The sequence below is a fragment of the Pseudonaja textilis genome, chromosome 2, assembly GCF_049901715.1.
Source record: "Pseudonaja textilis isolate UNSWEBS1 chromosome 2, rPseTex1.2, whole genome shotgun sequence".
In the NCBI taxonomy this organism is placed as follows: domain Eukaryota; kingdom Metazoa; phylum Chordata; class Lepidosauria; order Squamata; family Elapidae; genus Pseudonaja; species Pseudonaja textilis.
The window spans coordinates 162,149,727-162,164,879 of record NC_141991.1 but is presented as its reverse complement, the minus strand read 5'-3'; the positions used below and the strand labels follow the sequence as shown (position 1 = coordinate 162,164,879).

Genomic DNA, 15,153 nt, shown 5'->3' with positions numbered 1-15,153 from the left:
TACACTGTGCTACTGTACTCTTGGACTATCAGGTTGTCAAATGGAAAAGTAGGTTGCCTTGATTTTTAAGATGTACAGCTGTTACCAAAGGCAAAATTACATATATATATATATATATATATATATATATATATATATATATATATATATATATATATATATAAATAAATAAGTTATATATAACTTTAAAAGCAAAGCTGAATACCATACATATAAATACCCGCAAAAACTTAAGAATGAATATATATATATATATATATATATATATATATACACACGTATGTATGGTATTCAGCTTTGTTCGGGTATTTTCCCACATCATTATAGTTGTGCTTTTAAAGTTGTAGCAATGTTTCGCCAGAATCTCATCTGCCATCATCAGGCTTCTGTCTTGTGTTCGTCTGTGAGTCAGATGTTCACAGCTATTTCTTCTGACTCACAGACGAACACAATACAGAAGCCTGATGATGGCAGATGAGATTCTGCTGAAACATTACTACAACTTTAAAAGCACAACTACAATGTCGTGGGAAAATACCCGAACAAAGCTGAATGCCATACATGTAAGTACCCGTGAAAACTTCACACACACACACACACACATACATATGCACATATACACATATATAATAAAAATATTACTCATATGCATTAGGTAGATTCATTCATTCATTCATTCATTCATTCTCTCTCTCCCCCTCCCTCCCTCCGTGTGTAATACTCATTGAAATATGTTTTTCTTTTGTTAATGTAGTTCAAAGGCTATGCTGAGATTAATCTATTGCTCTTGCTTCCTTTCTTGAATCATTTCTGTGACTGTTTATGCAAAAAAGGTCACAGCCTTCACAATCATGCTTAATAAGTGATTCTGTTATGTACTATGAGAGTTGTTTTTATATATTAAGTGGCCAATTTTTCTGTAGCCTTGATGATAATCTGTAACAGAAAAGAATTTGACTGACAGAGCATGCTACCCCATGAAGTGGCCTTTGCAGGTTGTACAACGTGGACACAGCATTACTGTGCAGGAATGAGAAAAGGTACATGGGGGAATAATCACAGTTGTTTCTTTATTCTAAGTACCTTTCAAATGGTTATATCTTAATTTTAGCTTTAACTATTCAAAAATAATTTCAACATTACATTGTGTTACACATTACCCATACCCAAAAGGGAAATGGATTTGAATGTAATATAATACGTTGGCACAAAAGTGAGTTCTACCATGTTTGTTGTGAGCTCAATGTTTTGCACAGGTTGCATGCTTCATTCTAGAAACTAATTGTGAGGTTTTTAGATTGTCTCTGGGCTCAGTTCTTTCCATATGAGTACATTGTCACTTCTTCCCTCACTAGCCATGCATGGTGGATCTGAACCCGTACATTTTTCATTCATATCTACAAGCCTGTATGTTGAAAAGTATACATTCATTTAGTGAATTGGAATTCATTCATTAAATGAATTAAAATTCCAGATTAATTTAGCAGCAGCTTCTAGCTAAGTGTGATGATGGTGTTATCAATAGTGGAAAATAAAATATTTAGAAAGCGTTAACATTATATTAGCTCCCAGTTAATAGTAGTGGCATCCATAACACAACTTTGCAGTATAAGAGCATATCAATATTATAATTTTACCTTAACATAGACTAGTTTATTTAATTGTTATGATTTCTTCAAAATATACTATACTGGAAAATTATAAAATATAATTCTGGGACACCCCAGTACCCTTTAGAGTCACAGACACCAGAAATGCTTCACTGGGAGCCATAGCAAGTAAATCATTTGTAAAGTAGTCTAAATTTCTACTGCAGACATGTCCAAAGCAGCAAAAATAGATAACTTCTCAATAGATTGAACTGCACTGCATGCCTATAATCTCACCTGTGCTCGCCAAAGCTCATCTCGTTCATTGGCTACTCGCCAATGAGTGTCACCCATCATAGCAATGAGCAGGTTGAGCATGAGCAAAGCAGCAATGATAGCAAAAGCAGCATACACCACACAGAACATGAATGGCAGATCCACATCATAGTTGGCTGGTCCATCTATGATGGTAAGGAAGAGCTCAAACGTACTGAAGAGAGACATGGGGTAATTATAGAATTGTCCCAGATTGCTTGGATTTTCTGTCTGAAAGATGATGTAGAAAGCTGTTGATGAAACAAAAATGAGCAGTCAGCTACATATATATCCTATATATATCCATATATATCCACACACAACCGGATAATCTTCATCTTACACTATTCCTTTCAACTACTCTGCCACAAGAATCTTAAATCCTTATCTACCTTTCTGCTGATGTTTTCTCTGTGAGTTACTTGTCCTGAAGGTTAATAGCCTCTCTTAATTCTCATGAAAATTCTAAGGCCGGCATGTAAATTCTTTTCTTCTCTTCCATAACTTGAATAACTGGATGCTGATATTCAATGCTGTGGAAGTCCCACAAAAGCAGATGAGAGGCAAGCAATTTTAAACATGTGATATGCAGGTATGGATGAAAAGGAGCAAAATCTATCATTAGGTGTGTTCGGTAGGGAATAATGTGCAATAGTACATTTCAAAAAATATATATATAGAGAAGTCAGGATAGCAGAAGGCTCAGGGTAAATCACCATTTAAAATAATGGCTTTTAAACTTTGTATCTTAAGAACATTCTGTTCTTAAAAGGTTGCACAATAAGAAACCTCAGTACATTTCCTATAGAATTCCCAAACATAAAAATCATGCTAGATTAGAGCAAAGGACTTGTTCTTCTCAGTTTTAACAATGGCCATCAAAAGACTGACAACAATTTTTTTCTGCTATTTATTCCTCCATTTCTTCCACTAATATTTAGGAGCACGTTGACCCCAAATTTTAACACATTTTGGATGAATCCCTTTTAAAAATGGCCACCAACATACTGATACCAGTATTTCCTGCTATTTATTCCTCCATTTCTTCCACTAATTTGGAGCCTCCCACTCCAAATTATAAGGCATTTTATTCAAAGACACCAGTCAATATTGCTAAGCTGGTATACTGATCATATTCACTGAACATATGTCCAGCACTTCCACATGCATGACAGTGAAAACTCAGCATTGAATATCAAATATTTTAAGTTTTACATTGCATTATCTGCTAATATTGCTAATATTATCTGCTAATATCTTGCACACTTTGAAATTCCATAAAATTCCAGGGTTCTTATGAAAATCATTACTATTACAAAAACATGGGTACAATTTAAAAAACTGGAAATATAGAGGATTTTTTTTTCCACTGGAGAAATGATGAATAGCATAAGAACATTAAGAGTTTCTCAGACTGCATATTCAAAGAATACTGAGATAATCTTGGAAGTTCACATCTTTCTTTAGAGCTCACCTGAGGCAAAGCCAAATATGACAACAGCCATTAGCCCACAAAAACGTATAAGGTCACCAAATATCATCTGTAGAGAAGATAAAACAATAATGTTATTCTGTTTAACTTTTCTCCAACTCTACTGTTCCCAACCCACTATTTTCTTATCTTTAAATTCTCAGTTCCAATTATTAGAAAAGGTGTCCTTCTGAGATAAATTCAAGTAGTTCTCAATTTACAACCAGTCACTTAACAACTATTCAAAATTACACTGGACACACCCAAAAGCTACTAAACAACCTGTTTTTGAAGTTACAACATCTACACACACCCTTGCAGTCATGTGATTGCGTTTTGGCTGCTTAGCAATCAGCTCAGCTTTATAGCCATTTGCAGCATTCCTTGCCATTGTGACAGAAATTGTGACATTTCTAGCCAGTTTCTGGCATTGACTTCCAGTTTCTGACAAAAACAAACACACAAACCACCCACTGGGAAAAATTCATTGATTTAATCACTGCGGCATTTGCTTAACAACTATCAAACAAACTATTGCAAAATTTATTCAGTCATGCAACGCCTTGACTTATGACTGCATCGCAACCATTAATTGTAGGCTCACTTATAGTTGTAAGTTAAGGACCACCTGTGGAATTCTTCTTCAGTTTGACTTCAGTTTTTAGCTTTGCTTTCCTTACCTTCTGTATCATGATGGTGAAAGGCCCAAGCATCTGAAATCCTCGTGCAAAGTACATGACATTGCACCAGCCCAACACCAGGGCAAAGGACATGGGGGCCACTTCTCCTTCTGTGCTGGTGAGTCGCATTACCATGGTTATCAGGATCACACAGGCATATGTGATGCTGTAAATGGTAAATATAAGTAAGAATGAGTAATTAATTAATTAATACAACCTAAAATTAATTGAGATAGAATTGAGCCCTAAACATACATGAGCAGACAATACATGTAAATATATGCTCATGTGCATTCATAGAGAGAGTCTCTTTTTCCCCTTTTGCTGGAACAAGGCATTTCTTGTGAAAAATTGTTTGTTGTCCATTTTAATGTGCCTCACGTTGAAACGTTTGAGGAATTTCAATTTTTTCAGGAAATTCAGCAGTCAACTCTACCAAAACTTAAACAGATGTTAAGAGACACAAATTTGAAAAGAAAGAAATCTGGATTTGAAGCGGATAGTAAAAGAAGAGAAAAATGGTGAAAGGAAAATTACAATGGCAGAGTATATATAAGAAAAAAAAGAGTATTTGAGTTTTGGAACTGTAGAGTCTCACATTATTATGTGAAAAGGTCCTCCCAGGATAGTTTGTCCAAAGTACTTTGTGGCTCCAACTCTTAGAATATCTGGAATCTATAAAAAAATGAAATATATATCAAAAGTTTATAATCAACTGAGGACTGAAATCACCAATATGTCAAGTCTACCTCTAGAAATTGCTTCAACAGTATAGAGGTCAGAACATATTTTGTGCCCGGGTCAAGGAAAAAATAGAGAAAAACAAGCCAGTATGAGGCCAATGCCACTACAACAACAACAACAATTCCTCGATTTATGATTGAGCCCAATTATGACAATTGAGCCCAACATTTCTGTTGTTAAGTTAATTTTGCCCCATCTTACGACCTTCCTTGCCATAGTTGTTAAATGAATCACTGATAAATTAGTAACCCAGTTGTTAACTGAATCTGGCTTCCCCATTGGCTTTGTTCATCAGAAGCTCGTAAAAGATGATCACATGACCTTGGGTCATAGCAACGGTCATAACTATGAACCAGTTCCAAGCATCTGAATTTTGATCACATGATCATGAGGAATGCTGCAAAAGTTGTAACTGTAAAAAAGTTCGTAAGTCACATTATTCAGTGCCATTGTAACTTTGAATGGTCACTAAACGAACTGTTATAAGTCAAGGGCTTCCTGAACCTGACATGATTTTATAAAGGGAAACCTATACACTACAACAATCAGCAATCAAAAATGTCACCTCCTTTTCACTAGTTAGCAACACTTTGATAAGTCAGCGATCTAAATCACTTCGTGTTAGGAGTAGTAATTTTGCAGAATACAGACATTCATTTTTTTTTTTAATATTGGTAATTAAACAAGCAAAAGGTGAAAAGATGTTAAAATGCTCCAAACAGGGTACAATTTAAAACAGGGGTCCCCAAACTTGGCAACTTTAAAACTTGTGGACTTCAACTCCCAGAATAGCTGTCTGGAGAATTCTGGGAGTTGAAGTCCACAAGTCTTAAAGTTGTTAAGTCTGGAGACCTCTGATTAAAAATATAAAATACCTTAAGCCTGTAACATTCAGTAAGACAGTGATTTTTAAAAATGAATTCAAATCGTTAATATCGATCAATTATTTTATTACAGTATATGCAGGTCCTGCTAACAATTACCGGCTGTATTCATCCACAATCAGCTCATCTATAATTACTTACTTTATTTCCAAAACAAAAATTAATTCTGGATACTTCCCAACAAGAAAGTCAGAAGTACAGGTAGCATATGGAGCATCATGTTTTTGAAGACACTTATATTGATTCCAGATAACATAGGATTGCTTAGGTATACAGGGTCTCTCCAATGACAGATAGAACTGCCAATCTGATGTTGGTATACTTCAATGAAGATCAGTTCTATTAGAACTTTATTCTTTCGTCCTTACCTCTAGGAGTAAAATTGCCATGGCTCCAATCACTGTAATTAACTCTCCCACAAGCCTGAGTTGATCTTCATATGTCAGATATGATTCCTAAAAACAGGAAAGTATCCTAATTAAGGAAATGATGAAAAACCTGGAACTGGTATCATCAAGACATTTAATTAACGTAGTGTAGTTTAATTTACTTACTTCTCTTTTGGCAACATTGATAGTGAAATTGTGATTGGAAAGATGAACCAAAAGGAAAGATGCACAAGTAACATGCATTACCCCACCTCCAAATTTTTCCTGAACACAGGAAACCAAATACTATAGGCCAGTGAAAGAAAGAAAGAAAGCTACCTTGCTTTTACAGCAGGGAACGTTGTAAATTAATGCTAATTTCCATTTACAGGCTGAAGAGGTACAGTTGAATACCAGGAAACATCTTTCATTTTTTAATCTTCTAAGATCTAAGAAATGTGTATTATTCGTCTATGGATCAGGTGAGAACGACTCATTTGAGAAAAGCTAGTGAAAGTCAGAGCCTTGCTGGCAAATTCAGTGAATTTTTTTCCTTATATTTAAACTGTTCTCACAATTGTGGTAGTCGTTTTCTTCGTGGCCGCTTGGGAGCATTTTCAAAGAGTTTTTACAAAGTTTAAAACTTTATTTAACTTTGTTGATTCTTCTGTGCTACATTTTGAAGACAGTTATTTCACAATTTGCCTAGATTCACAGAGAAACTTGTAGTTATGCACCGATATACCTCCAATGTTTTCTGCACAATGATGGTGTTATCCCGCTCGTCCGTTTGATTATCTGAGCGATTTTTCAGTGGTCTATAAACGCAGCACATGGTGAAGCAAATCATATAGAGGACATAAAACAGAGCCAGGAAACAGAAATAAGGACGCCCGTATGTGTTCCACTTCAGGTTCACAAGTTCCTTCACAGGAGTAATATCTAGGATACGGCGAGCCTGGAAAGAAGAGGCAAGGGGGAAAAAAACCCTTGGAATTAACTCTAAAAGTCCCATATTTCAAAAACCAGCCACTGGTGTGGTCCTAATAATATATTTATTATTTATCTTAATTTTATATATTGGGCACACTTATATACCTTCTTTCACAAAGAACTGCAAGGCAGTATTCCAAAGAAAAAAAGAAAATATTAAAAACAGGAGAAAGACATTTGAACTTTCGAAAGAAAGGGTATTCCTTAATTGGAGAGCAGTCGGGGCAGAGCTCTTCATGCACTCCTGGGAAAACTTTCAAAAGGCCTCTACTGCAGATCTTAAGAGTTCAGCAGATTCATAACAAGTCATGCAGTTTTAAAGATATTTTGAATTAAGTCCTCAAACCACTGGCAATCAATGGGTGTCTTTTAAACGAGAAGAACATAATCATCACTGGACAAATGCACCAATTGTCATTCTAATTCTTTTCATGCTGAACTAAAGTCTTTAAAGAAAGTTAAGTTCTTTGAAAATATTTGATTTCCAAAGGTGTGAATGCAAGAGCTAAATTAAATTATTGAATTATTATATCAATTACTGGGATTATGGAATGGGAAGCTTCTACAGTACATGGGACTTTCTTAGTTTGCTGTCCTTTAACCATGGATTGAGGGCTTTTTGCCATGAATTTAATTGATGACTTACCTTAGTTGGACTATCCTTTCCCTTACATAATCCTTTCCAATACTTAATATGAACACTTTAATCCTATCTGCAAGTTACCCTAAGTACACGTAATGGTTATGGTTCATATTTTGTCCCTTCTGCCTGGCAGCTAGCACTTTGCATATGCATATTAAGTCTATATACAAAAAGTGCTACATTTAATAATATATTTTGCAAAATTCCGCACATGAGTATTTAGACAATATACTATTTCAGTATATGCTAGAAAATGATCCATATCATGAAAACGCATGTCTTCGAAATTGAAAGTAATCTCTAGATCATATTCTTATTATATCATTCTGTAAATGAATAAGAAATTGATCAAAGGTTCAATGGTTCAGTCCTTTTAGCTAGTTTTGTGCTTGATTCTTTTTAAAAGCAAACTCTCCTGCAGTTTATCCAAATATTACTTTACTGACATTTATCAGTGTTTTCCAGTGAGTGTACCCATCAGTAGCTTTGTATTGGATTGATCTGTCAATTCAATTGACTATCGTATAGTTGAGAACTCAGCAATAATTTATACAGTATATTTATGAATTAAGCAGCCCTTTGTCATATACCCAATCTAGCAAATTGGTGTTACCTTTGAAAACTTTTTTTTAACATAAGATGATTTGATTTGCAAAGATACCACACTTTTTCAGCAGGTATGTTCCTACTGAAGCACAGTTTGTTATATGTTCCTCATTCATCAGGCGCTCTCACTATTTTATTTAAGTTAATATGTATTTTAAGGTCTCTCCCTCTCATATATTTTCAAATCAACTGCTTGACTATATGTTACATTGATAAGCCAATGATAAACAAGGGAAGTTTTAAAAAAGAATCGAGTACTTTATTTGATCAAGTGTACTTAGACACACAAGGAATCTGGTCTTAGATTAGATTGAGCAATCTTGGCAACTCTGGGCCAGATGGCTAGCTTCTCTTGACCTCTCAGAAATTTTAAAAAAGATTGGATATAATTTATTTGCTGAGTTTCACTCTGTTTCCCAATCAGAATTTATTCTTATTATTTTCTTTTGCATTCAAATGTCTATCTATTTGTATTTCAATTCATATAACTTTCAAGATGGGTAATATTGTAGGGCCCAGAGTCTGACATTTCTATGTTGCAATTACTGATTACTTAATATGATCCATTATTTTAGTATCCCAGGTCTCCTGAATTCAGGGAAGAAAAACTGGTAGATCATTCATTTATATGGAATTGTTTACCTTACGAATCATGCCTACCCATGGCTATGAAACTTGATTACAGTTTGAAATGAAACCTGAACTACAAAGCCATGTTTTACTCCTGACCAATAAACAGAATCAGAAAGCCTAATTGAAGATATATTTTCTAATCACAGTTTGAAATCACAAATTATGTGATTAGGTGTGATGCACCATTATAATCAGAATGCTAAATGGATGGATGATGCAAGTCATGTTATGACTTAGAATTCTATGTGAATCATATAAATCCTTATATAACATAATTTGATGATGCTGTTAAACTACTTGGATCATTCACCTTTTTCTGCATTAGAATTTTAGAATTACTTTTGATGAATCTTTAGAAAGAAATGATAAAATGTACTTTTAACTGCTGCTAAGATTGGGAACCACGTCTTTATTATTCTATTTTTCTTCTGTTCTTTTTCTTTTTTTTCACATTTTTATTATTTTTATTTTTCTTATGTTGAACTTAAAATCTGTATTGTTTTTATTCTATCGAAAAACTTCTTTAAAAAATTATATGTGTGTATGTGTGTGTATGATTTTTATAAAAAAAAAATAAGAATATATATAAGAAATTTTAAGCGAATTGTATCATTACTCAGAGTGCTGCCATTTGTGAATATGATTTTAACAAAATGCAGCTACTTTTTTCTGATTATGTTTCTGGTTTAAAGAATTCAAAAGCTGTCAAATGTCATATATAACCTTCACCAAAGTAAAGTTGGAAATTGGTGTTGTAAAGTCAATGATGACCGTGTATAAAAAAAACTTCCCATACAGCTCACAAGTTATTAAATTTAACATGACAGCCAGAGAGCACATGCAAAATCCAGTAAGGTTAACAAGGTCTTAGTAGGCAAACAATTTATCTTTGCAGGACAATTGATCTGTATTGTCAGTTACTGCCAGAGATGAAATGAACCATTACAAGGTGGCAAAGTTGACTAACAATGGCTTACTAGGATTTGAGGCAAGTGTGATCCTCATTGGTATCTCCATCATGCCAGGAATTTAAAAAAAAAAAACTTTTGAATTCAAAGTAATTATCTATCTCTGAGCTACAGCCCTTGCCTTAAAATAAAAAGAAAGGGCTACAATGCTTGTTATTACCAAACTAAACAATAAAATAATGGCAGGATGTAAATCTCATCACCATCTACAGTTCCATAAAGACTTGTGAAGATTCTTCTATTTGGGGAATTACATTTCAGAGACTAAAACTCTTTACTATGCAATTGCATTTCTTGCATCCTTAAATACAATGCAAATTTGGAAAGTGACACATGTGGGGGTGCACAAGAAGGGGCTTTTTGGCACAAGGTCACAATAAATTGCAACTTTGTAATGAGAAGTTAACCACAGGAAAGAAATAAACTGGTGGGGGGAGGATCAAATAAGGCTGAATAATGGAACAACTTCCAGATTAATCTTTATCATGTTGCTGTACAAACAGTAACACTGTTAATGTTTTAGATAATTCCTGGGCCCTTAAATAAATTCTGCTGAATACTATTTATGGAACTTGTTCCATTTATGGTACTAGTTCCATGGAACTCTGGAACCTAGTGTTGGGAGAAACAGGTTCAAGTCCACATTGAGCTAGGGAACTGGGTTTATTGAGCCAGTCCTTCCATTTCAGCCCAACCTACGTCAAAGGTTGTTCTGGAGAAAAATAAATGGGAGGAGAAAACACTGTGTAAATTACCTACAGCTCCAGGAAGAAAGCTGCTATACAAACGAATTGAACCAATTAACTATACTTTATTTGAAGGACATTTTGAACTTTCTGGGATCAGAGATGAATGAAAAATAAAATTAGAAAACAAACAGAAGCCTATGCAACAAATTAACTTCTATAAATCAAAGAATGCTAATAGTGCAGTTAGAAAATTGTTATTTTTTAAAAAATATCAGACAACATTCTGTAAATACAGAAGAAGCAAATTTTCAAATAGGTGGTTTATGTTATGAATATTTTGACTACATTCTAATTCTTTTATTTGAATGAAAAAATGTAACAAGAATACAGGAGATTTAGCTTATTCGGTAAAATTGTCCACCTGTTGTATTAGTAATTGTACAGTTTGCATTGGAAGACTGTTCTCTTAAATCTGATCCCTGAAGTCTGTGATGTGAATTCTATTATCAGAATCTCAGAATCTTTGCTTCTTCATCAGCTGGACTTTTTAAAAAATTCATAGACAATACAATTTATATGAACAACTAGGAGAACATTCAAATTCCTTGTTCAATAATAGAAGCAGTCCTCATTCTACAAAGATTAAAAGTATCTGAGCTCCATAGTACCTCTCTTTTCTTTGTTGACACAACAAGTTCCAGAAAAGATTGGTCTTCACCCCAGGAATCAATTTCTGTAAGATCATAGAGAATGGTAGTAATAGGTCCCAAAGACCACATTATTTGCTTACGCTTTTGCAAAAGATGCTGGAACATCTGAAAAAAAAAAAAAAAAAACAGCACAGGATTGTTTACATCAGATTGCTGATAAGATTCAGTACTAGAACGTATTAAAGATGGCACTGAGTTCAAAATAATACAACTCTAGATGCTGGAATTGGATGAAAGTGCAGAAATTCTGAATAGTTCAAAGGGCTATAAGCTTTTAGGATCCAGAACTTTTTCCATTAGGATCCTAATTAAAGGCACCGATCTAGAAATCAGGAGTCTATTTTCTAGATCTACCAAAACTAAGTCTTTTTTTAGATATGAAGTCAACTGTATGACCTTGAGCCAGTCATTCTGTCTTTCTTTAACCCCTAGGAACAAGGCAATAGCAAAATCATTTCTGAAAAACCATGCCTGAAGGACCTAGTCCATATAGTTGCCAGGAGCCAAGACTGACTTGAAACAACACCCAAAAGAAAACAATTTTTTTTATCAATTTCCAATTAAGAGAAAGAGGTGTTCATACTAAAAACAATTTTAAATTACAATTACATCACAAAATGATCTAAAGGAGTAAGATTTGCTTATACTATTAAATAAGTACCAAGTATGTCATTTTATATATATGAGACTTGGGTTTGTATATTTTCCTTTCATTCCTAGCGAAAACATGAAGCACATAAAGGGAACTTCGTTGTATGTGAAGGAGGAATTATGAGACTGCTACAGCATAAAACAATAATCCATAACAATCCAAGATTTAACATCTGAATCTGGCTTTTGGTTTTCTTAGTATTTAATGTCAGGGAGCCCAATATAAATGTCTAGGACTTTTCTGAGGACAAAACAAGATATTAGAACAAATTATATTCTAAAAATTCTTCTCCCCACCCCCACCCCAAATCCCATAGAGATCAATTGGCCCATGAGCTCACCACAGTGTTACCCTCAACTCCAGCTAGTTTGAATGGAGTAAGACCTTCATTGTTGGGAATCAAGTCCAACGGTTCCAAGTTCCCTTCTTGTTTGTCATAGGAAAGGATGAGATTGTACATCTGGCATGCAAATGTCCTGTTTGGCTGAAGAACTAGAATATGAAGAACTGTGTTTCCTGGAGATGAAACAATTTGAGAACTGCTCTTATACAACTGCACAATTGGTTAATATTTACTGAATTAATCCAGATTAGTAATGTCTCATTATTCAGATCTCATTATTAGCTCTTCATGAACACAACTTTCATTTTTATATATCCATTTTGAATCAGTGGGATAAATTTATTAGTGAGTCTGAAAACTGAGTCATACTTTGTTACATAGCATTTTGACTGAGGTGTGTTACAGAGAAGAAAAAAAATAAAACACCAAAAAATTCCTAACAATTGAATTAAAGCATATATTAAAAATATACTAAATGCTATCATATAATTGTACATAAGTGCCAAGTGTTTGATTACTCAATGGTCTATCAAATTCAAATCAGGTATAATTCATTATTGTTTCTACCAAAAACAATTCATGTTTTTTACAAGTTGACTGTGGGCATCTTACCTAGAGAATCTTGTGCCCTGATATCAGCTCCATTTTCAATTAATAGATGAACAATTTCCTCATTGCCCACACAGGCCGCAAAAGATAAAACATGCTCCCCTATAAAATTTGTGAGGAAAAACAAAATTAAAACAAAGTTTCAGTAATTTAATAAAAATATATTCTGAAAACCATAATTGGGGTTCACTGTTTAGCTGATTCCATTTATTGGGGGATCAATGAATAAGTTTCCCTTGGTTAATCAGTTTTCATTTAAACAGTTTTCTTTTGCCTTGTACTTTTCTTATGACAGCAGCTGCGTATTTAGGAAAGCCATTCCTCTGCATACATATCTAAATAAAATAATGTGTTGGATCCAGAGTAACCTTAGAGTTTATGGTATTGAGATTTAATTTATTATTTCAAGGACTCTTCTTTAATTACATGTTATCTTCAACTTATGACAAAAATTTGAGCTTGGAATTTTGGTCGTTAAGATATTGTGGCTGTAAATCAAGTCACCATGTGACCAGGCTCAATTTTACAACCATGTTTATGATGGTCATAAAGCAAATCATTATAGTCATTAAAATAATGTGGTTGTAAATCCAAATTCACCTTATCCGATAGACATTGGATTATGGAAAATGGCAAAACCGTCACAAAAAGTAATCAGGTGACTGCAGGATATTATAACTTGTCATAAATGAGACCTGGTTGCCTGAAATGCAATCATGTGACTGTGGGGGTAGGTCTTTTTTCCAAGATGGTTGTAAATTTGAGCAGTCGTTAAATGACTTGGCCATTAAGTTGAAAATTACCTGGATGATTAAATATGGATTCATCCCATTTTATTTACTCATTTGCAGACAAAACTAGTCTACTAAGATTTCTTTATTGAGAAAAGAACTTTTGGGGAGCAGAGCTAACTCTGTGGAGCATTGACTTTCTTCTGCTAATCAAGTTATCTCTGTTCTCTGATGCAACAGATGGAATCATACCAAAATAGGAGCGATGTGAGGAGTTACGCCTGAAGAAGTGTCCTGTAGCTCGAGGAGTAGAAATGTGAGCCCTCTTCTTCAGCAGACATCTCACTAAATGCACATTTTGATTAACTGCTGCAATGTGGAGTGCTGTCTGTCCTGTAATTAATATTTTTTAAAAATTCAAATTAGTACATTCTTTGTACCCAATAGTGGCTTGTTTCCAATTATGGAATGCTAAGAAACCAACCACCATTTTAGATTTGTTTTTCAACAGGGAATTTAGAAAGAATGTCTTTCCTAGCTTGCAAAACTTTCCTAACTGACAAGATCAGATACGGAGTTCAAACATTCAGATTGAAATGAAAGCCAAAGCTCCAGTTAAACTAGATATTAATGACATCTTTGAATCCTATGATTAGAAGACACCTCTTTAAAAAAAATCACTGCATCTGAGACTGTAGGTAGAATTAAGGGCTTTTTAAGCATTCCCTTCTTTACCATCTTCCCACTGAAAATCCATTTCCTAATACAGTCAATCTTTGTTACAAAGCGTTTAGCAGCAGATTTTAGCTTTGATGATTTAGCTTTTCAGATAGAAAGTCCCATTCTTACTATACACAATAGCTGTTCAAACATTTTGTTCCTATTATCGTTCATTCTGTTTTCTGATTTGAGGTCATGAATATTTGCAGCAATAGCAAGTGTTAAATCAAGTGTTAAATCATGTGTTACAATGTTTATTTATTAAACAATTTTTAAAATTTGTTTAATAAACTTACATCCAACTCACACATAGGTGATTACAGGTGGCTTACAACATTAAAGATCCACAACATAAAAACCCATTAACACTCCCCACTCCATGGCATCAGCAACAGAATCAAATCAACCACTGGATTGGCCTACTGACAAAACCATGTCTTCATGGTCTTTTAGAACAACAACAGGTGGGGGCCAATCATACGTGGGGGGAAAATGATGTTCCATGGAGAAAAGAGCTCTATCATTATGTTGCATCATAAGCTCCACTTCCAATATATTTTTTGTATCATGGGAACAAGGGTAAAAGAGCAGAGTTTATATCATGACATTGCTGGGGTGGCGCAGTGGTTAAAATGCAGTACTGCAGGCTAACTGTGCTGACTGCCAGCAGTTCGAATCTCACCAGGCTGAAGGTTGACTCAGCCTTCCATCCTTCCAAAGTTGGTAAAATGAGGGCCCAGATTGTTGGAGGCAATAGGCTGACTTCGTAAACCGCTTAGAGAGGGCTATGAAGTGGTATGTAAGT

General features: G+C 34.4%; 1 protein-coding gene and 1 long non-coding RNA gene across 2 annotated transcripts in view; one reads left to right on the top strand and one right to left on the bottom strand.

The window, feature by feature from the left end:
• Positions 1-9,347, top strand: part of LOC113449599 (uncharacterized) — an 86,984-nt gene extending 77,637 nt beyond the window's left edge. Inside the window, exon 4 of the long non-coding RNA XR_015742092.1 lies at positions 8,877-9,347. This is a non-coding gene — a long non-coding RNA (uncharacterized LOC113449599). The remainder of the gene's footprint in view (positions 1-8,876) is intronic.
• Positions 1-15,153, bottom strand: part of LOC113449596 (transient receptor potential cation channel subfamily V member 6-like) — a 30,559-nt gene that overhangs the window by 4,440 nt on the left and 10,966 nt on the right. The window contains exons 4-13 of the mRNA XM_026720684.2: positions 13,881-14,021; positions 12,901-12,999; positions 12,286-12,461; positions 11,252-11,398; positions 6,797-7,009; positions 6,052-6,138; positions 4,654-4,730; positions 4,056-4,221; positions 3,379-3,445; positions 1,887-2,155 (exon numbers count right to left, since the gene is read on the bottom strand). Of these exons, the coding sequence (XP_026576469.1) occupies positions 1,887-2,155; positions 3,379-3,445; positions 4,056-4,221; positions 4,654-4,730; positions 6,052-6,138; positions 6,797-7,009; positions 11,252-11,398; positions 12,286-12,461; positions 12,901-12,999; positions 13,881-14,021 (1,442 nt within the window). The remainder of the gene's footprint in view (positions 1-1,886; positions 2,156-3,378; positions 3,446-4,055; positions 4,222-4,653; positions 4,731-6,051; positions 6,139-6,796; positions 7,010-11,251; positions 11,399-12,285; positions 12,462-12,900; positions 13,000-13,880; positions 14,022-15,153) is intronic.